The following is a 22,041-nucleotide window of genomic DNA, read 5'->3' on the forward strand; positions in this document are numbered from 1 at the left end:
TTGAATACAACTTGCATGATTCAAGGTATAAAACTGATTCAAGGTATAAAAACATTTATGTTTTAAATAACATTTCTCCTGAGACTTGTTTATACTGATTTGCCAAAAAAGAAAATGATGCAATATGAATTATGATTAACATCAGTTTTAGGGGCTTTGGAGACTTATTTTGTTTGACAGCTGGTGTGTGGCACTGGAGGTTTATTTCGGGAGATTGCATGATTGTGTCAGAAGTGTTACATATTACAGATGAAACATTTATATCAAGGATACAAGCATACTCATCTTACTCATCCCTACTTCATACTCTTCATTGTGTCTGCTGTGCAAGAAAAGTGTAGTAGTTTTTAATGTCATCAGTATTAATTACATAGATTGGTGCACATAATACTTGTTATTTTCAAAGCATTTCCATGCATGTTATTAAAATACTTACGTGTCTTACTAACGTAATGCATAAGGGATGTCACCCTGAATTTCACAGATGGATAGCTGAGGGATGAGAAGAAGAACCTTGACTTACTCTTAATGCCACAAGAAAGGCTTTCAGCTGAGCAGAGGTGAGAGCTAGGGAATTCCTAGCTCCAGTGGTTTGTATTTAGGCCAGTGTATTAATAGCTTTTAGTATCATCTGCCTTGGTAGCTGGAGCATTGTTCAAGGGAAGGTAAAGTGCACAGCATGCTGTGGAGACTTTAACAGGTTAGGTGGCTTTCTAGACCTAGAGTACAGTTCCTGATTTGCCTATGCAAAAGCTTGCTGCCTTTGTACGTGCCTCTGAGCAAAGTTAGAGAGCACAAGCTCCTCTTGTGCTCAGCAGGCTGAGTCTGGAGCAGAGCCAGTGCAGAAACGCATCCAAGTGAGCTCGGTGCTCTGTTTGAGCTGCTGTGTCGTGCTGTAGAGCCTCGAGATCAGAGCAGGTTTGCATCAAGCCTCTTGGAATGTGGACAGAGCTGTCTTACAGTCAATGGTGTAGCCTAAAAACTTCAGTAATTATTTTCTTTCTGCAGACCATTTATTACTGTCACTGGTAAACTACTTTGAAAATGTGTGTAAGCTTCCTGTGCTTTTACATGGATAAAGTTTCTTGGTTTTGAATAGCTAATCTTTTCATAAACTTTAAATCAGGTTAAAAATAGTCTCATCCTTGATCAGAAAATGCTGGTATATTGAGTAATTGATCTCCTTTGATGCACGTGTCAGGGCTGGTTAGTTAATATTGTTCAATAACAATATTAGTAATATTGTTCAATAATTAAGAGCTTTTTGATTACATTCTCCTCATATACTGGGCGACAGGACTCATTTTTACCATACCCTTAAGAAGCAAAAATATATCACAGCTGACACTTGCTGAGCTCACTGCAGATCACTGAGTGCTGGACATTATCAATTTGAGGCTGTAAGGATTGCCAAGAAGAAGCCTCTTGCATATGAGACTGAACATTGATTTTTTTGTTTCCCTGGGCATTCTCATTTGAAGGAGTCGCTTCAGTCACCTGGTCCTAGTGGATAGGAGATGTAAGTGGTTGGTTGTAACTATGAAATGTATCTCTCCTGGAAGGAAGTTCAGTATCTTTTTCTCTTGTTTTTTCAAGGAGCTCTGCTGACGGTGGAGCATGTGAAGAATGATGTTGAAATTTCAGTGCAAGAAGGCAAAGAAACCATCCTCTCTGTGTCTGAGTAAGTGACTTTGCATCTCTCCTTCTACCTTTGGGTCAGCAGTTTTAAAAATCACATGGTTGTAGCATTGACAGTAACCTTTTGAGGTAGGAGGAAAAGGAAAAAAAACACAGTTTTATTCATCACTGCATTACTGGTGTCTCTAGCACAGGCAAAACATTTACAGCATATTCTGAACTAGATCTTTATGGAAAAAACTTTTTATTTACATGTACCTATGTATAATATTTATGTTGTACCAGTTACTTTACTGTTTAGGACTTTGTGTGGTGCCATGGGTTACCAGCAGCAAGGCTGTTTTATATTAGAGAAGTTTGATAATATAAGATTCCTTGGGCTTGTACATGTGTGGTGGACTGAAATTTGAATGTTGAGATAACATCATTTTAAGCTCCCTAATGTATGTGTATAAGCAAAGGCATGATGTCAGTAAAGTGCTAATTACCTGTGTAGTGCTATTCAGTGTATCCATCTGCACACTGTAGAAAGAATATTGGAAATTTTTGTAGTATTATATTGTCTGTCCTTCTAAAAATACTGTGCCATTGGAATGGATAACTTCAAGTTTGGGACACAAAGATGGTTTTTACAGTCAGAGTGAGATCAAATGCCTATCAGAAATGCAGGAGTAACACTGTTAGTTTTGGGAAGCTGCATTGTATTCTTCAATTCCATATGAGTTAAGACATCTGGGTATATCAAGAGGAGAGATCCTGCTGCCTGACATAGCAGTGGAAACTCTAGCATTTAGTATCTGCATTTAGGAGCATATTTGTACACATGAGCATTGCAGTTGTAACTTAAAGTATGGTAACACCATGATGAATTTGGAATTACTGATTATAACTGTAGTTTTTGAACACTGATTTTCTTTATTTTTTTTTTAAGATTTGGGGGAATCTATTGTTCACAGACTTGCTGGCAAACTCTCATTTCGTGAGCTAATTCAGTAGGAGATGCTGTTAGAGCCACCAATGCATCATAGACTGGAATACCTGCTTGTCTGAAAAATGGCTATAAAAGCAACGTATTTCATCTTGTATTGCAGTTACTGACTTGCTCCTCATAAATTAACACTGAGCATTTCCATGTCTTCTAACCTTAGGTAATAAACTTGTCACTATGTACATATATTTGTAGAAAATCAAAGCACAGGAAGATTCACAGCCTTCAGTCATGGCTGTTTTACTGGTTGCAAATACTGTTTTCTGTTTAAAATGTCAGACCTGAACTCACATAGGGGTTCTTGCATAATCTGATATTGCGTATTTTCTTTTGCTGTGCCTGGTGATGGCGCTGAATTTGTGATTTTGAATGAAAGCAAGAGAAATATGACAGATTATATTGGGATTTAATTGGTACAGCTTTAATAATCTTCAGTGTGTGTTTTGCACATGTGGGATACAGCTTACATAACAGAAAGTTAATTGGATATTTTTTACTTGCAGGAGAAAATTTTCCCTTTAAGTAGCCTTAGTCAGGTTTGGATTTTGTTTTACTTTGACTGTTTGGGCAGTGGATGGATATATATATGTTAAAATATATATGTATGTATTTATACATATATGTGCTCCTGTGACACAATATTTTTAATGTATATCATTTGCTTTGAAATAATATTTCTTTCATTAAATAATTTAGTGTTGCCATGCCTTCTTCCTACTGCATTGCAAAACCACTCATTTTGGCTGTAATGGAACTTGTCAGAAATGTAAAGCAAACACTCTTTTTCTGCACTTTGGCCCTGGGTAGATAATGTCTAGAATCATGGGCCCATCAGATGGAAATTTTTGTGTGTTAGTGTCCTCTCATCCCTTGCATTGGCTTATGTTCAAGAAGTTATTCCAGACCTCAGTATTGCATTAATTTTCCCTTGCTTGGTTGTAGTAATTTTGCAAATTGATTCTCTGCCTTAAAGCCTGTTAAAAGTATATCTGCAATGTGAGAGGCATCAGCTGAATTTGTATCTCAACTAATGCTTTTGCTAAATGGATTTCATGGCATCAGTTCTGATGAAGCATCTTGTTTGGCATGTTGTGAAAATCACTTTGGATGTTTCAGATTTTTTTTTTTTCTTTTTTTGAATCCATTAGTTCTAATGACTTCACTTGAACAAGAAAGAACATTTTATTTGTGATTCTTCTATGTTTGGTTTTGAAACTCAGTTAAAATCTGGTGACAAAATTTTCAGCTAGCTAGATGAAACTTAGCTGTCAGCCAGCTACCTATAAGGTTTATCGCTCATTTGAGATGATGAATTTTATTTTAAAGGTTATTTTTGAAGATTTAGCTTCAAAACTTCTTGTAGTAATAGCTCCTAAGCAAACTACTCTGCTAAGTGCTGATGGCTTTTTGGAGAGTTTTGGTGTACCTGTGTCTTGTCAAAACAAGCTGCAGTACAGCTTTTGTGTGGTGGGCACATGCACATTTCAGAGTAGTTATTCTTCCTAGGCAGATCAAGCAAAAGCTTTTAGCAAGTCAATTCAACATTGATTTATTATGGTTGGAAATAATTTGTGTTTTCGGGTTTTTTGTATTATGTGTTTGCTATTATTTTTTGGTCCCTTTTTTGCATCTTGTCTTCTTGAACATTTGCCCTGGTGTTTAATTATGTGGCATTTCATGTCACTGTCAATAGCCACTCTGCCTGTGGCATTCATTGCATTTTCCCTGTTCATTCTTCTTTACTTAGCCCTGGAGTTAGCAAGCATTGGCTGCAAAAAGTCTTTTATAACTTTTTCAAAGAGGTCAATTAGTGATGTTTGGGTGGGAGTATTTTTAACTTTTAAAGCATAAGTAAGATTTATTCAGAGTAACATTTTCCCATTTCATACATGTATTCAGTTTTGCTTGAGTAATCAAGGGTATTTGTTTTGGTATGAATTAGAGAAAACAATAAAAGTGCATTTCACAGACTTTTCAAGTGAAACTGTATTGGAAATGATTTGTTTTTCTCAGTTTATAAAAGCTTCCTTAAAATCTGATAGTGGGAAATTAGAATAGGACACATTTTCAAGTACACAGTAGGGTATAATTTAAACACCCTACTGTGACTTTGGGTTTTAGTTACATTTTATGGATCTTCTGTATATATATACTGGATCCTAGATGCTTGGAAAGCAAGCAAAATTAAAAACAAGCAAACCAAAAAAACCCTCCCAATGAACTATATTCCTTAGGTTGTACTGCAATTAGCCTAATGAGACTGGCTGGTCCATTTGTACTAAAAATGGGGCACATTCTAATTGTTAATATATCAAGTACATTCTGTATAATTTTCAGAACTTTTGTTGATTTTTGCAAGGCTTGAGGGCTATCACAATTCTTTTAATTTTATAAAGGATGCAGTAGGTAAAAAAGGAAATAGAGAACAATGACAGAACAGAAGTGGAACCTTGGTTGGACAAGTTGGAGTATAGCATTCAGTCCATTAAATTGAGTAAATGTTAAAAAAAACCACAGGGACTCCTTTTGTTGATATCAATGCTTGATTTAGAAGCAATTGGAGCTCTGTTTTTGCAGTCTGCATCTATGTGGGACTGTAGAGTAGCAATGAGTATTATTTGGAGAACTGATGTTTCTGGATGCATCTTTCTTCCAAGTTCTTTAGCAAATATTAATTTATCTTAGATGAACTGGAAGCTAGATTTCTGATAGAGTACAGCTTTTTTTGATACTGTATGTAATGTAGAAAATTGACATGAAAACGAAGGAGTACTCCCTTTGGAGAGCCCTTCTTCTGCAGATCTGTTGAGGGCTTTCATAAGCGGCATGGGGACAAAAAAATTCAAATTAGTCTGTTTTCTGGAGAAGACTGGGTAAAAAAACAAATACATGCAGGGAAGTTTGTTCACCAGGGGATGGTTTCTGTGAAGTGTGAATTGAGTAAAGTAAGTAACAAATGAACAGGGATTTTTTTCCCCTGATGCTAGCCCTTAAAACCATGATGAAGACCTCTCAATTCTTCTGTTGATTCACTAGGAATCCTCTTCAAAGTGATCCTTCTTTTATGAAAAGAAAACAGATATTGATTAGCTCCTTGTAATCTGGAAAATCTGTAGCTCGGGTTATACTTATGAATTCTGTCAGATGTGAAGAGAGCTTTAGTATTCGAAAGAATAATCAGTCTTATTTTCTCATTTTCAGCTTAAACAAAATTCTCACACACTTAGAAGGTTATTATTCCATCTGGTGATAGAAAAGCAAGGACTTATTTATTCCTGTTCTAGGTTTATTTTATTTTTGTTTTTCTACTCTGGTGACCTGGTACCTGTTGGCTCGCCTGGAAGTTATTTTGTGTTTGCTTTGCACATGTTTCAACTATGTATGTGCAATTAAAGTTGAACTGACTGGAGGTAGTAATTTACCTTTGCCTTGCCCCTATCTTTTTTTTAGGCAAGTTTCATTTACTGATGTGAATTCAATAGCTCGGTACCTGGCTCGAGCTGCTGCCTCTGCTGGGTTGTATGGCTCAAATCTGTTGGAACACACTGAGGTGAGAAGGAATCACAGAATCATAACATGGTTTGGGTTGGAAAGGACATTAAAGACCATCTATTTTCCATGGGTGGGGACACTTTCCATTAGACCAGTTTGCTCAAAGTCCCATCCACCTTGGCCTTGAATCACTCTCTTGTCTCTTGGGGTTTTTTTTCCTTTTCCCTTTTTGTCTTTTGGCCTGTTCTAAGTTTGGGGGCAGGGGGGGTTTGGGGTTGGGGTTTTTTTTTGACCTTGTGTCTATTGTTCTGCATTTTACTGTTAGACTGAGGTTCCAGCTATGTGGGATGTTGAAGGGTTTGCTTTGGTAAGCTTCCTCCTTCATATAAAGAAATATAAAGACTAAGAAAACTGTATAAAGACTAAGAAATCTGAGCTTTGGAAGGGTTGCCCTTGCCCACTCCTGCAACAGCAACTCCTAAGCAGACAGTTTGCTAATATAAAATAATTCAAGTTGGAAGGTAAAACATGGATTTTCCCTCCTCACTTCTCTCAGCTCTGTTGCCATCAGTTGCTGTCTTGTAACACTTCAGTGTAACACCACTGAACACTGTGTGGCATTTACTGTGTATGATAGACAAAACTCTGACCCTGGTTTCTTCCTGGGTCTAGCTCAGGATAATCAATCATATGCTGAATTTTAAATTGATAACTGAAACTAGCAGACAAATTGAAATTTACTTCTCTGAAATTTGGGGAGGAACTGAAGGATTTGATTCAGGTCTTTTCTTCTTGAAGCCAGTGGTAATCACTCTTCAATCACTCTTCTGCCCTCATAGCTGGTCTCAAGGGAATTGTTGTCTTACTACTTTGCCTGTGAGGCATTAAAAAGTTGTAAGTTATCTTGTGGCTATTTAAAATTTCTGTCCAAATCCTTTGTTTTTAAGTTAAGCCCAGACCTCAGCAAACGCACTTTCAGGGCTGGTACAATACTTCTTTTCACTTCTGCCTCTTTCCAAAATAATACTGTACTTGGAGAAGTACCGGGACAGCTGCATTTGTGGTGCACATATTTTGGCGTGCAACTGCAAATGACTGAATTCTGTGGAGGTTGTAATTACATCTGTGCCTGCCACGTTGCCTGAACATTGGAAGGATTCCCGTTGCAGTTTGCAGAACAGTTACACATGAAATAGGACCAGAGAAGAGACACTTAGTCTCTTGCAGGATTGAGGGATTCAGTTCTACATTATCAACTAGCCTAATTCTTAATATTTTTTTGTGTTTATGTACAAAGATAGATGGAAAAGACTTTTGCAGGAGTGGGGAGTAGGACTTGTGAAGTTCAGGGGTTTGATTTCTTCAAATCTAAAAGGAGATGAGGAAGAGAAAATAGGGACTGAGGGGAAAATGGTATACTAACCAGCAGCAGCACCAGGAAGAGGAAATAGGTGACAAATATGATATGTAAATAGCTAAAGGAGAGTGATGATTTTTATAGACTCTTGTGATAAGGGAGTACCTGAGAACTGCTTATTGTTTTACCAGTTGAAATAACTGCAGCGAAGTTGATGTTTTCAGCAATTTGAATTCATGCTGAAGGAAGAAATTAAATTTCATTATTTAGTATTGTTCTTGGTGATTTTTTCAGTATAATTTATTTTAAATATTCCTTCAACATATGTTATGATCTGATATATTTAATTCTAATGTTCCTGTTAATATCTTCTGTTCAGCTGTTAGATCAATTGTGTATTATTCAGTTATTTAGCAAGCTTAATTCTCATTCCATTAGTAACTTTAACTGTCTTTTGTCCCTTCAAACAAGATTGACCACTGGCTGGAGTTCAGTGCTACAAAGTTATCCACTGCCAGCCAGTTTCCTTCAGCCATCCAAGAACTTAACCACTGTCTGTCTCTACGGACCTACTTGGTGGGAAACTCTCTGAGTCTTGCAGATTTGTGTGTCTGGGCTGTACTAAAAGGTATTGGTTTATATTCTCTGTTTCACTGGCTTGCAGTATCAATATTTTGATAATCAATATACAACAAGAATCCCCAATTTTTCTTTTTTGTGGATGCTAGTAGTGACTCCTAGCTCTATGACAGACTGTCTACTGTCATGCACACTGCTGTGACCCGTGCATCCCTAGTGATGGGGATAGCTTAGGAATTTCCTAAGCTATACCTTAAGAGTATAGCTTAGGAAATCCTAGATTTTATTTTTTTAAATTGTTGCTACATTTGGAAATTTATGAGCTGTAATCCCTAGGTGGAACTTTTTCTAATTTCTTTTGTGCTAATAATTGCAAGAACATCTTTTATTACCTGTTGCCTCAATATGAAAATGTGCAGTGTAAAATTATATGCATTGACCTTTCCGTGACATTATCTTAGCAGAGGAAATTTCTTCCGTGTTTACTTTGAATTATTAAAAGAGGTAGATGTTATTCTGCAAAATGCCCTTTAGAGGTTAAAGAAGCTTTGATGATCTGTTTTTATGGATTTGGTTTTTATTTTCTCTTAGCTCTATATCTAAAGGTGATAGGTGACAATCTACCATTCAGTATAACCCAATTCCACTTGAAAGTATAGGGAATAATTAAGATTAAAAGCTAGCAGGTTTTGGTGCTTTTTCGGTGTTGCTGCTCTTAAAAGCAATCTGAAAAGCTGCTGTTGATAAAAATAATTTTATTTTTATAGTTAAATAGTTTGAAAACTTCTTTGTTTTCTAACAGATAATGGTACGTGGCAAGAGCAGTTAGAACAAAACAAAGCTCCTGTGCATGCAAAGCGGTGGTACAGCTTCCTTGAGGTACAACGTGCTTTCCAGTCTGTAGGAGCCAAGTGGGCTGCTGGCACACCAAAGGTTAAAATGGTAAGATTAACTCAGATCTTCTGGAGAGAGTAGCTTTATTTCTGTGAATACACTGCAAGAATTTTTTCTTTTTAAGTTAGAGAATTAAATACTGAAAGTATATTACAGTGAGCTAAACTTTTGTAAACTCTTGTTTACAGCTAAAGCTGTTGATTTCAATTTTAAAAAGGCATGAGCTGTCTAGTCCAGTGTGTAGGTGGAATTGTGGAAATATGGCACCTCTTCTTTTAATCAGCACTGCTCTTTAGCTGTATTGTTTGCTTTTTCTAAAGACAGTTTGAGATCCTGATGGACCTGCAAAGATTGCTCTTGACTGAAAGTTGACTGAATTTGTTAATCATGTTCAGGTTAAGAACACTAAGATACAAAACCTTAACTAGCAATTTTCTTCTAGCATAGAAGAAAAACTAGCATAGTTTTCTTCTATGGAGTAAATTGGACAACTTAGTGGGAATTTTCAGTTCTGGACCAGATTTGAAGACAAAATAACTTAAAACTCTAGACTTAATCTTTATTTGGAGTCCTGAGTAATGTGAAAGTTGTGAAGAGATGAATTTGGAGTCCAATATGGCAGCTTGTAGGTTTGAAAGCAGACTTTGATACAGCAGTTGTTATCTAGAGTTTTATATCCGATTTTACAGGTAATACAATCTGTAATTATGTCTGTTTTCAAGGCAACAGAAAAAGAAAAGAAAGCAGATGTTGGGAAGTTTGTTGAACTTCCTGGCGCAGAGATGGGAAAGGTCATTGTGAGGTTTCCTCCTGAAGCAAGTGGGTAAGAAACACGAATACTTTGCCAAGGTTCTATTTTGTTTTTTGTTTTTTGTTTTTTAAAGTATTTTGGTGAGGATGGTAATCAGCTTATCAGACAAGGCTGTTAAACCAAATGAGTGTTGAAAGCTTTGTCTCCACTAGAGCTGTTTGTACACTTCTCCTCTGTACTTCGTTGCGCTGTTGTCTGGACTTGGAATAGGGAGTTTAGTTGTGAGATGGAGTTGTGCAGCTCAGCAGTGGGATGAGGAGAAGCAGGAGGATGGCATTTGTATGCATAATGGATGTGTGTGCCCTGCCAGGAGCTATGGTGTGAACATGCAGTCCTTATGAATTGGGTCAAGGGACTCGGTGCTTCCCAAGGCAGCCTAGATTTGAGAAAGGAAAGATGTGTGGGATAGCCTTCCTTGGGGAAGCTTGACACAAGATGTATAATGGAGGGCCAGGGGTCCAGATTGTGTGGAATACCAAAGCACACATTCCTTAAAGATCACACAGAGAAGATATGATGAGCCAGTATAATAAACTCAATTTTCAGCCAGCTTTTTATTTTCTGTTTCTTTTTGGAGTTGCCTGATGGCCTATAAAATTTCCACTATTGCATTTCTTCATTAAACTGGCTGTTCAGCGTCACGTGACTTGTGTAGTTGAGTTTCTTACTCTATTAGTCCAATATAAACTTTACTCAAATATTGTGAATCATGTATTATGTATGTGTATGTCTATAACATATATTATTCTCAGTTTACTTTAGTAGTTTTTAGTGTCTTAATCCTGGTGTTTTAAAACACTGCTCTTCAGGGACATGTTACTCTCTTTTTGTCGGAGATTTTAATTTTGTGGATTTGGGGATTTATATTTAGTTTAAATTAGTCAGTAGCTTTATAGCTTATATTAAAAAATATGCAGCAATAGGAAAATTTCACTCCTGAGAATGTGGTAGGTTCAGATTATCTGGTAGCTGCTCCTGGGTATCATCAGCAGTTGGTTTAAGTTAGTCTGTAAAAGTGGAGATAATTGCAGTCCAATCTTTATATCCATAGCAACACTCTAATTTACATATTTAGTTATTTTTAACAGTCAACTACTAAATTTGTAGTAGAAGAAACATAATCTGTTTTCATAAACGTGTGGTATTTCAGCAAATATCCTAGGTTTGCTGTTTGTTACACTTAGGTATTGCTCTCCATTCTTTCTCCTTCCCCCACAAATAGTCTAGCTGAAGTAGTTCTGGTGTATATATTTATTTTTTACTTTCTTTTTTAGATATCTGCATATTGGTCATGCCAAAGCTGCCCTGCTAAATCAGCACTACCAAGTTAACTTCAAAGGAAAACTTATTATGAGATTTGATGACACAAATCCAGAAAAAGAGAAAGAAGACTTTGAAAAGGTATGATAAGATAGCAGAGGGATTATAGGCTGTGAAAGAATGATAAGTGCATGCCTCTCTTTTCTTTCATGCTTATTCTTATGGTTTATCCTTCCTGGACAATGGACCATTAAAACCACCACATCTTACATGAAGAGGATAAAGATGTAAGAAAACTTCCTTTCCTGAATATTACAGTGTATGTTTTCACACTTGGCAGGTAATTCTTGAAGATGTTGCCATGCTGCACATCAAACCAGATCAATTTACATATACCTCGGATCACTTTGAAACAATAATGAAATATGCTGAGAAGCTTATTCTAGAAGGGAAGGCGTATGTGGATGATACTCCTGCAGAACAAATGAAAGCAGAGCGTGAGCAAAGAGTGGAATCTAAACACAGAAATAACTGTAAGATATTTTAAGCTTTGGTCTTGCTTTCTTACCTTTTTGATTTGGTATCAAAGCTTGATTTTTATTAACAAATATGAGTGAGATTACTAAATTGCATATCTTCAAGGTCCTTATAGGGACTTGAAAGTGTTTAGTGCTTTGTTCTACAAGGCTGGATGGATGAAGTACACATTTAGACCAGGGCAGTAAACTTGTGTATGTATGAATTCATCACTATTCATTATCACTTAAAAAATTCACAATGTAAAATGTGTGAAAATGAATTCCGGTGTCCAAGGAGGGGATGGCACTGATTTTTCTTACTGCAATAATAAAACTTGATTCTGTATCAGCTTCATAATACCTTAGAAAATGGTGTATTTTTGTTGTTCCTAGGTGTTAATAAGAATCTACAAATGTGGGAAGAAATGAAAAAGGGAACAGAATATGGACAAACTTGTTGTCTACGAGCAAAAATAGATATGAGTAGTAATAATGGATGTATGAGGGATCCAACTCTTTATCGTTGTAAAAACCAGCCTCACCCTCGAACAGGAAGTACCTACAAGTATGTCCACTTTCTCCTTGTGTGGCCTGTAGCTTTTGCTCTTTCCAGGGCATTCCTTAGTAAATTTCTTTGAACACTTGGAACTTGCTAGCATTTTTCAACTAGAATATCTGATGAGTCTCTTGACTTTCTGAAACTTGTGCAAATTACTTTTAAAACCTGTGAGATGGCCATTATGGTCAACAGTGAATATTATTTCAGTTTTAGTCCTTATATATGTTTGGAAAAAACATTAGCAATGTAGAATTATTTTTTTAGGCTTGAATATTAAGGCTGTTATCAGTTCATTTCTTGAAGGCTTTCTTCATCTTAAAATTATATTGCCCTCTGGATCTTTCTGTGGACTATTAGTTGTGTGTGTGTTATTTTAGTCTTGATCTGAAAGTTTTCAGGATCATAGGTTAGAAATATTTATAATGCTTGAATATAGACTGCACTGAGTTTAAATGTTTCAGTGGGAAGAAAGTGTTTTGTTCTACCCTGCTAATTAAAGATCTTTTTTGTCAGTGTTTATCCCACATACGACTTTGCCTGCCCTATTGTTGATAGTATTGAAGGTGTCACACATGCACTGAGAACAACTGAATACCATGACAGAGATGAGCAATTCTACTGGATTATTGAGGCTCTGGGTATAAGGAAACCGTATATATGGGAGTATAGCAGGCTAAACCTCAACAACACTGTGCTCTCCAAGAGAAAGCTCACGTGGTTTGTCAACGAAGGCCTTGTGGATGGATGGTATGTTCCATGGCTGTAGGTCAGCACTGTTCCCTAAGATTCCCTAAGAATGTGCCTTGTGACTAGCACATTCATTTTTGCTTTGGGATAGTTTGAATGAATATTTAAACAATATTAAAGAATATAGATTAATTAAACTGGCTTGTGTATGTTTCCTACTCTACAGTAGCTGTGTACATACATATTCATGGCCTGTAATAAACATGAGGCAGCTTATTTTTGGACTCTGGCTCTTGCTGTGGGTGGTATGTTTTCCACTCTTGAGTCATTGGTTGTTGTCATTGGAGTCATTCCTAAACAATGCCAGAAGAGGGCCTGGATTGAAGTGTTTCTGGTCCTGTTCATCTACTCAAATCCATCCCACTTCTCTCCAACCTGCCCTCGCCCTCCTTCTTTCTATTATTTTTTTCAGATTGATTTGATTTCTGCAGACAGTGTTTGGTGGTCTAACTGTCTAGTTGTCAGTTGAGTTGGAAGCTTAGATTCCTAGTTTATGCATGGAGCCACTTGGCTATAGCCCAATTTATCCTTTTTTGTCCCTGCCTGTTTTTTTTTCCCTAGAGGTGTAGCTGATCTTATGATGGTCTTTACCTTTCCTACCCTGAGCCTCCCTGTTAGGTCCTCAGCAAAGTTTGATTCATGTTCCCAGCAAATTCAAATGTTACATTGCAGATCAGGCCTTTTTATTTCTTCCATAAGAGAGAAAAAAATCATAGAATTTTATCACTTATATAAAGAGTCGTCACTTCTTTCCAGCAATATTTCCTGGGTGCCCTTGGAGGGGAAATAATGGATAGGGACATAACTTTTGCCTTGCTAGTTTTTGAGAGACCTAACCTTCACCATACTTTTTGTATGGGTAAGAGCTCAGTCTTCTCAGTTAGGTGCTTTCACCTAGCTGGGAACTTAGTGAGTAAAATACACTGAGGCTGTGCCTTTTGTGTGTGGCAGTATTAGTAAAGTCTTGATAAGTGCAGAATTAGAAAATGTAGCGTATGGCACTAATGGAATACCATTTTCCACTAGGGATGACCCAAGATTTCCCACTGTCCGTGGTGTCCTGAGAAGAGGCATGACAGTTGAAGGGCTAAAACAGTTTATTGCTGCTCAGGTGGGTGTTTTCTTCTGATTCTTTGAATCTCCCTCAATAAGTTTCATAAATTTTTGTGAAGCTTCTTAATGTACTTAATGTACTTGTCACTGGGAGGTTTCTGCTTTTGAAGCTTTGCTACTTTGACATCTATTGCTTCAACAATGGTAGCACCTGTGAGTAGGTGTTGGCAAAATGGACTTGCAGTTTTCTTACTTGGAGAAGGTTTATTTTGCAAGCTCAAAAACTGTTTTTAATGAAAACAAACTATAGAGAGTTTTCAGTTTAAAGAACTTTGTTTTAAATTAGTCTAAGAGCTAGAATATTTATATTAATGTAGTATTGATTCGGATTTTTTTTATCCAGGGCTCCTCTCGATCTGTTGTGAATATGGAGTGGGATAAAATCTGGTCCTTTAACAAAAAGGTATGTGTTTAGTCGGATTTGATACTACTCCTGATATCCTCTTTCTAGGATATGTAGAGAATCCAGCGTTCATTGGAGTGCTTATCACAACAAGTAGCAATTGCAGTATGCTGCATCATTTGGCGCACTCTCAGGAAAATGGAATGTCCCCCCCCTTCTAACCTGAAGAAGCACTAATCCTATTGATTCTCCTATACCAGTACTTACTTGCCTTCCTTAGTAGTACGGGAAAGGATAATGGTATTAATGCTGTAAATCTGATCTGAAAACTGCATTTCATTTTTCTGCTTTCAAGCTGCGAGCTATCTGTAAGAAGGTATTACTTAATGCTTTTTACCTTAGCATATAGCTTACAGTGCTATAAGCATACATAGCATAAGCTATCATTTTGCAGCTTCATAGCACAGTCGGACTTGCTTGTATAACAGGAGCTCTACAAACCCACTGAAAATGCATTATTCCTAGTTTTCAAAGGCTGCCCACCTCTGGTTTGGCTGATTTGTCAACATAAACACAAATTTTCCCCAATTTGGTTCATGTTGGCCATGTTTTCTTTCTGTGGCAAAAGGACAAACGCACTGCGTGCTCTGCCTGGGGAGATCAAGCCAGCACTGCTGGAATTTCTGACTGAATGGTAAATCAGGAATATTGCATCTTAACATGATGAGTTGCTTTTTGGCAGCAGATGCTTGGACACTATAATAAGGCGATTTGTTTTCATGAGGATTGCATATTTTGTGTGATTGTGGAAACACCTGTTATTTTGCATTGGTATTCCTGCTTGGTTTTGCTTAGATAGTACCCAGATCTGTTAACTTAAATAGTTTTTGCTTGTTTGGCATGTGTCTTGTAATTCTTCATGTATTTTGCATTTGATTTGCTACATACACGTAGGTTTTTAAATTGGTTCTTTCTGTTGCTGCATAAATATATTTATGACTAACAACTGATTTGAGGGGAAGAATCCACAATGGACTGTCAAGGCTCATTTTTTTTAATTGACTTTTAAAGTGAGTTTCTTAGACCTCTGACTCAGCTCCTTGTACAGCACCATATTTATTAGCCAGTTTTATTTACATGTGGCTGTGCAGATTGAAAGCTATCTGCAATATGAGAAAAACCAGTTGGCTGCTTAGAGGTAATTCTGAGCTCAAAGACTTTATCAATGTGACAACTCATATTTTATACGTGATCCTGTAATTTTTAGCACCTGACAAGGGATTGCGAGTTTTAATGAATAAAATAAAGAGCCTGGTAATAACACTATAGAATCTGGTCATTTAATTATCAAAATTATGATATTAAATAATATAATACCCCTGCATTTTGCGATACATACACAAGTCCTTTTTCAAAGTCTATGTCTAACATTTAGGTGCCTGACTTCAGGGACTACTAACTAATAAAGTGTGTCTTCTTAAGAGTATATCATCATATCACTTTATTATATAATGTCAAGTAATTAGAAGCTAAATAATTTTCTCAAAAATATAGAAAAATATATAGCTGTGTAGCTTTTCATTTGAGCAGGAATAAACCAAGGAGAGCAAAAATTACTTCATATTTATAAAAGCAGGTGCTTTCCTTTGTGTCAGTTTCCAGTTACCCAGGTAGATCCTGGATATTCCTTTTGGCCTTAGATGAACTGCTTTACTTGAATTATGTATTTAAGTGCTTCTGAACAGTTTGACAAACCAGTATTTCAGGTATAAAAAATGCTGTGAGAAACTACAGCTGCTATGTTTGATAATGGGCAATAAAAATACAGGAAGACATCCTAGTGGTACGTTTTTCTTGCCAAACTCATGTAGAAATCCGAATGAAGTAAATTTTATGTTATTGCCTTATTATAGTATCTGATGTGTCTGTAGTAAAATTGCAGACTTGATTGGTGCCTCCTCTACAGGCAGTTCTGTCACTGATTCTGCTGGAGTACTGGCCTGGAAAATGAGTATGAGATCAGGTCTTGTGCTGCTGGAAAAAAGAACAAACTCCACTTAAAAATTGTTGCTTTAAATTTAGTTAACTAGAGAAAAAGCGATTCAGATGTAATAGCCTATGTGCACAGTAAAATTGTATCAGAGTACATTTTTTGTGTCTTCCCCATAATTTTGGTTACTTCTGCTGTCAGTAGTACCCAATCCAGTTTTTACTCAGAGTATTTTAATAAAGATTGGAAATTGTAAAGTATTACCATGATTTTCTCACTATTCTGTAGCTTTGGGTGAAAGTGACATTAAAGCAAACTTTGAAAAAATGCAGTAACATAAAGAATACCAGTTAATATTCTTTTTTTTTTTTGTGGTGATTGTTTTGTAAAGCATCTATTTTTTTTGTCAGTGGCATATATTCATGATCCACCTCATTTGTTTTCTGTAGGTTATAGACCCAGTAGCACCTCGGTATACTGCTTTACTGAAAGATGCAGTGGTCCCAGTAAATATTCCTGAAGCTCAAGAGGAGATGAAAGAAGTGGCTAAACACCCAAAGGTTCTTGCTTTACTCTCTTAATTTTCTTGTACTGCAGCTCAGTAAGGTTGGGAAGTACCTTAGCATGAAACAGTCAGGAAGGGGAGTCCTGGTTTTAGCTTGCTCAGATAGCTAATCTGATAGAGATCATCTATCCAAGGGGTGCTTTTGTTTTGCCTGAAAATTGTCAAAAACTGTGCAACTGCTAAACATGTTTGCTCTTTTAAGAGGGAACTCTTTGTAAATATATAGAGTGCATATAAAAGGTGCTCTAAAAGGCCTCTCTGGGAGTTTTCAGAAGAGTGAGTCATTACAAGTCTGGAATGCTACTCAAGCTGGTTTTCCTATTGTTTGATGCTAACTTTCACAGAGGTTAAATATTACATTTTATTCAAGCTCTGTTTACTGTATAATACAGTAAACACTCTTTATCCATTAACAGTGAGGTGTTTTTTAAGTGATTTATAAAATCAGGTTTTATGTGGAGAGGTAACATATTAACTTGTTGATTCTGTCAATCTCTGGATTTTTAATATGACTTTTAAATTTGTATAGCAAATAGCTCTTATCAAAAGGCAAAGAACTTGCTGATTTGATACTTTTAGTATCCAGTAAACAGAGTAATGTCCCTTAATAGGGAAGTGTGTTACTGATACAACTCTTTCTTGGTGCTACTAGTAACAAAGATACTTTCCTTTGAGTCAATTGTGCTGAAATGTCACTGAAAGCATCCGTTAACTTATATACACTTACACTGAGAAATGAGTGAATATTTGCTGAGGCTTTGCTTCATTTCTTTGTTTTGATTTTGTTGCTCTGAGTGCTCCGGTAGCCATTTCTTGTAACTGAGAGTTGGACATTGGGCCCCTCTTGCCCGTGGCTGATAACAAGGAAACAGGTTTTGAGCAGATGTGAGAGCTGTGACTCTTCAAGGCTCAAAGACACTGAAGTTTGGTCAGATACAAGCCAGCATATTAAAACATTGATAGTACCAGTAAATACTTCCTCCAGTATGTAATGAAATATATACTGACTTAAATAAACTAATAGAAAACTCCTGACCAGCTGAGAAAGTCTGAACTCACAGCTGTCGGCCTTTTTAGAAAATAGAAGTTTATCTCAATTGTTGAGATACTTTAAAGCTGAATATTTTATAAGTGATGTAGTTCTGGTTTCTGTCTTTACAAATCTATGCAGCTAAAAGAAGCTCCATATATAACCTTATAAAAAAGCAAAAATTAGAGTTCTGAAATTAGTTTTGAAGGGAATTTGCCTAGCAAAATGGGAACTTGAAGAAATTTGGGTTTACCTGTGAGATCCTAAAGATGCATGGACCTTGCAATGGAAATGGAATATGCTGTCAGTGGATTTTTTGGGTGAATTATCAGGGGAATGCGGACAATGCCTGTAAAGAAGAAACTGGAGAGAGCTGTGGAAAAACATTGTAGCTTTGCATTACTGTTATAGTCCATCTTCTGTCTTTGAAATCTGCTGTCTTTGAAATGTAAACCATTATTCACAGAATGCTGATGTTGGTTTGAAGCCTGTGTGGTACAGCTCCAAAGTCCTCATTGAGGGCGCAGATGCAGAGACCCTGGTGGAGGGAGAGGTGGTTACATTCATAAATTGGGGCAATATCATCATCACCAAATTAAACAGGTAACCTGTACAGTGGCAGATGAAGTTAATTTTTGCTTTTCAGCTTTTTGTTGCCTTTTCTTTTAACAGGAAGCTTGTAACAGTAAAGAATCAATGGTTGGCCGTATATGTCCAATCTATGAGTCTGTGTCTATAAATCTTCTTTGAAATGCGCCATGAAACTGCATGTTAGCATAGGGTGTGTATTGCTGTAGATTCAGTTGGAAATCATTAGTCAGTCCTGATACTGCATGTCCCTCTCATCCAGTGCTCTCCATGATTCTGTGGCACTATTGCCACTGTAAAACAGCCTTTTCAGACAGAAAAAAAACCACCTGGAATGTTAACAACTTTCACCCCATAACAAGTACTGCTTTTGCATACTGAGAAACTAAACCTGTCACAGTTTTAGTTGCACAGCTGTTGAGGTGGGGAGGGGGACCATTTAATGTCATCACAGTATTTTTGAAGGGGTTGTGTTGAGACAGTGCCAGAACGGAGTGAGCTCTGATAGAGAACATAAATACGCAAAGATTTTTCTCCCCATGCTTTTTACTCTATGTAGATATTTAAGACAACAAAATTAATGGAGAACTTAAATGGCAGTGAATGCACTCTTTCATTTTCTATGATCCGCTCTTCAAAATTAACTCTGAACACTTGTTTTTGCAGTATTGAATCAGAACTGATCATTTAGGCTGTACCATTATAATTTCTTTTTTCCTGTAGAAATTCAAGTGGAAAAATTGTGTCTATCAATGCCAAGTTGAACTTAGATAATAAGGACTTCAAAAAAACTACTAAGATCACTTGGTTGGCAGAAACTCCACGTGCACCCCTCATCCCAACTGTCTGTGTTAATTATGAGCATCTGATCACTAAGCCAGTTCTAGGTAAAGATGAAGACTTCAAGCAATATATCAACCGAAATAGCAAGGTGAGTTGTATTTTTGTCCCCTTTAATTCCGCAAAACTTCATGTTGTTTTTTTTTTTGTTTAATTCACTGTTTCTAGTTGTGGTTTTGAAAATAGAATTGGTTTTTTGTTAAACAGATAAATTGTGCTGGTGTATCTAGTTTCTGTGTTTCCATGTAACCTGTCATAATCTCAAAATTAAAATATGACTTTTGTTTATTCTCAGTTGTTACCAGGCTTTTACACATCTGAAACCAGTAGTTTGAGTTTTGTCTTGATACATTCTTATGATGTGGCATCTTCTTGCTAGTACTTGTTCTGCTGTTACTGGAATTAAGTAACATTTTGACACTTTGAAAAGGAGGAAATCACCTTCTACAACTCTATTTCTTGCTGTTCCTTTGCTCTGTTAGACATGGACTGATTTCTTTTAATACTTACAGCAAGAAGAGCTGATGCTGGGTGATCCATGCCTTAAGGAGTTAAAAAAAGGAGACATCATACAACTTCAGAGGAGAGGATTCTATATTTGTGATCAGCCCTATGAGCCAGTGAGGTAAGTTACCTGAGAATGGCCTAAACAGACTTCACAGAATTTGCTTTAGCTTATTGTGTTTTAGTGTTTTCACACACACACATTGGTAAGAGTAATGTCGTCTGCAAATATTTACTCATTACCATGATCTTTGTGAGGAATATCTCTGTGGACTGGCATGGTTTTATTTTTTATTCCATTCCTGCCTCTTCAAACTGTCTTAAGCCAAGTATGTGGTACTTGAGGTGCACCCCAGCTAACCTGGACTTGGTAATGAGGTCATGGTTTTGTTGTGACTTGGAGTATAGAAATTAAATAGCAGTGCTACGGAATAAAACAGACATTTTTCCAATTAGGGTATGCATATACTACTTAATTGTAACACTTTCTTAGCAAGCTGTTGAAATATCTACATGCAATTATAACATAAACATATAAATATTGTAACAAAAAGGAAAACGCGCATGTAAGAGGAATCATTGCAGATCCCCAATTATGTAAATGTAGATAACTACAGCTGTATATCAAATATAAGCTTGCAGTTGTGTGAAAGCATCTTTTAGAGAGAGTAGCCCATTTGTTTCAATAAATGTTTGATATTTATCTTTTATTTCCTTTACTGTTGTGTTTTCTATAAATCTTTTTATAGTCCTTACAGCTGTAAAGATGCCCCATGCATTTTGATTTACATCCCTGATGGACACACTAAAGAAATGCCAACATCTGGGTCAAAAGAGAAGACCAAAGCTGAAACTGCAAAGAAAGAGGTAAACTAGTGGTTTAGGAAAGTACCATAAAATGTGTGTGTGTGTGTGTGTGTGTGTGTGTGTGTGTATATATATATATATATATAGTATATATATACTATACATCTCTTTCTATACGAGATTACATGCTGAATACTTGGGGTTTTTTTTGTTTTTTTTTTTTTTTAGGCTAGTTCAGCTGTAAAAGGAAAATCTGCTCCAGCCGTTGGTCATACCTCTACTCCAGCCTGTGCTGAGTCATCTGAAGGTCACTTGATCATCTACAACAAGGTGGCTGCACAGGGTGATGTAGTTCGTGACTTGAAGGCTAAGAAGGCAGCAAAGGAAGATATTGATAAAGCTGTGAAACAACTGCTGGCCTTGAAAGCAGAATACAAAGAGAAGACAGGCCAGGAGTATAAGCCAGGAAATCCTCCAGTATCTGGAACTGCACAGTCATCAAAGCCTGAGACCTCTGGTACCTTGGACAGTAAAGCCCTGTATGATAAAGTAGCACAACAAGGAGAAGTGGTCCGAAAACTGAAAGCTGAGAAAGCATCTAAGGTGATGATTAAAATAATCCTGTGGTTCTGTCTGGGTTTGCATAGCCCATTGTTCTCGCTCTGTGGAAGTGAATGGGTGCTTATGGATCTAGAGAGTTTATAGTAGTCATCATTTGGACTGGACTTTGTTCTGTCAAGACTTGTGTTTCCCAAAACTTATTTCTTCAGTTAGATTTGCATGACCAAGTTTGTATTGGTGAATTCCCGTATTTCTTAGGCTGGTGCTCTGAAACATGGACCAAATTTATCCAACAGCAAGAGCTGATTAACTATCCAAATCAAGTCCTTGAGATTTAAATGCCTTGGCAATTTCTTCATTTCTTTAACTTGGTATGGTCAAATTATGTGACTTCACAGGATTGAATTGTTGCTGTTTAGACCTTGAAACAAAGCTCCAAAACCAGAAAGGAAAGATCCAAATGCCACAGATGTTTTTGAGAATCTTCCTGTCTGTAACTGTACATAGCAAACATAGCTGCTATTAGCTGTGTTATTTTCTTTCTTTTTAATGCAGAGCAAGAAGAGAGGGAAAATAACATAGTTTGCCCAGTGGTTAAATAATGTTGATAGTAGTAGTATCTTGATGGCACTATAAAATTGAAATAAATGAGAAGATCTAAATTAATTTATTATTATAATTTTACTTAGGACAGTTAGGGTTGTACATCACTTAAGAGGAGTTACTTTGTTAAAATAGGAAATTAGTAGAGAAAACTTCTCTGAATAACTCCACTAAGTACTTAGGAAAACTGAATAGTTGCACATAAACTGCAGGTCTTTTTATGAAAGTATTTATGCTATTCTTGAGAATCTTAT

The 22,041-nt window shown here is 36.6% G+C and overlaps 1 protein-coding gene across 6 annotated transcripts in view; it reads left to right on the top strand.

Moving 5' to 3' along the window:
* EPRS1 (glutamyl-prolyl-tRNA synthetase 1) overlaps positions 1-22,041 on the top strand; it is a 37,674-nt gene that overhangs the window by 845 nt on the left and 14,788 nt on the right. For 3 of the 6 annotated variants that reach the window (XM_071425762.1, XM_071425781.1, XM_071425796.1), the window contains exons 2-19: positions 1,597-1,681; positions 6,077-6,176; positions 7,947-8,103; positions 8,857-8,996; positions 9,671-9,771; positions 11,034-11,160; positions 11,360-11,552; positions 11,931-12,102; positions 12,610-12,843; positions 13,870-13,954; positions 14,300-14,359; positions 14,655-14,675; positions 16,739-16,849; positions 18,351-18,487; positions 19,196-19,403; positions 19,825-19,937; positions 20,566-20,683; positions 20,852-21,226. In XM_071425762.1, the coding sequence (XP_071281863.1) occupies positions 1,597-1,681; positions 6,077-6,176; positions 7,947-8,103; positions 8,857-8,996; positions 9,671-9,771; positions 11,034-11,160; positions 11,360-11,552; positions 11,931-12,102; positions 12,610-12,843; positions 13,870-13,954; positions 14,300-14,359; positions 14,655-14,675; positions 16,739-16,849; positions 18,351-18,487; positions 19,196-19,403; positions 19,825-19,937; positions 20,566-20,683; positions 20,852-21,226 (2,537 nt within the window). The remainder of the gene's footprint in view (positions 1-1,596; positions 1,682-6,076; positions 6,177-7,946; positions 8,104-8,856; positions 8,997-9,670; positions 9,772-11,033; positions 11,161-11,359; positions 11,553-11,930; positions 12,103-12,609; positions 12,844-13,869; positions 13,955-14,299; positions 14,360-14,654; positions 14,676-16,738; positions 16,850-18,350; positions 18,488-19,195; positions 19,404-19,824; positions 19,938-20,565; positions 20,684-20,851; positions 21,227-22,041) is intronic. The other 3 variants (XM_071425771.1, XM_071425787.1, XM_071425805.1) reach the window with 1 other exon arrangement.

This window comes from Agelaius tricolor, unplaced genomic scaffold, assembly GCF_023055355.1.
Source record: "Agelaius tricolor isolate 1412-34295 unplaced genomic scaffold, bAgeTri1.0.p SCAF_1, whole genome shotgun sequence".
In the NCBI taxonomy this organism is placed as follows: domain Eukaryota; kingdom Metazoa; phylum Chordata; class Aves; order Passeriformes; family Icteridae; genus Agelaius; species Agelaius tricolor.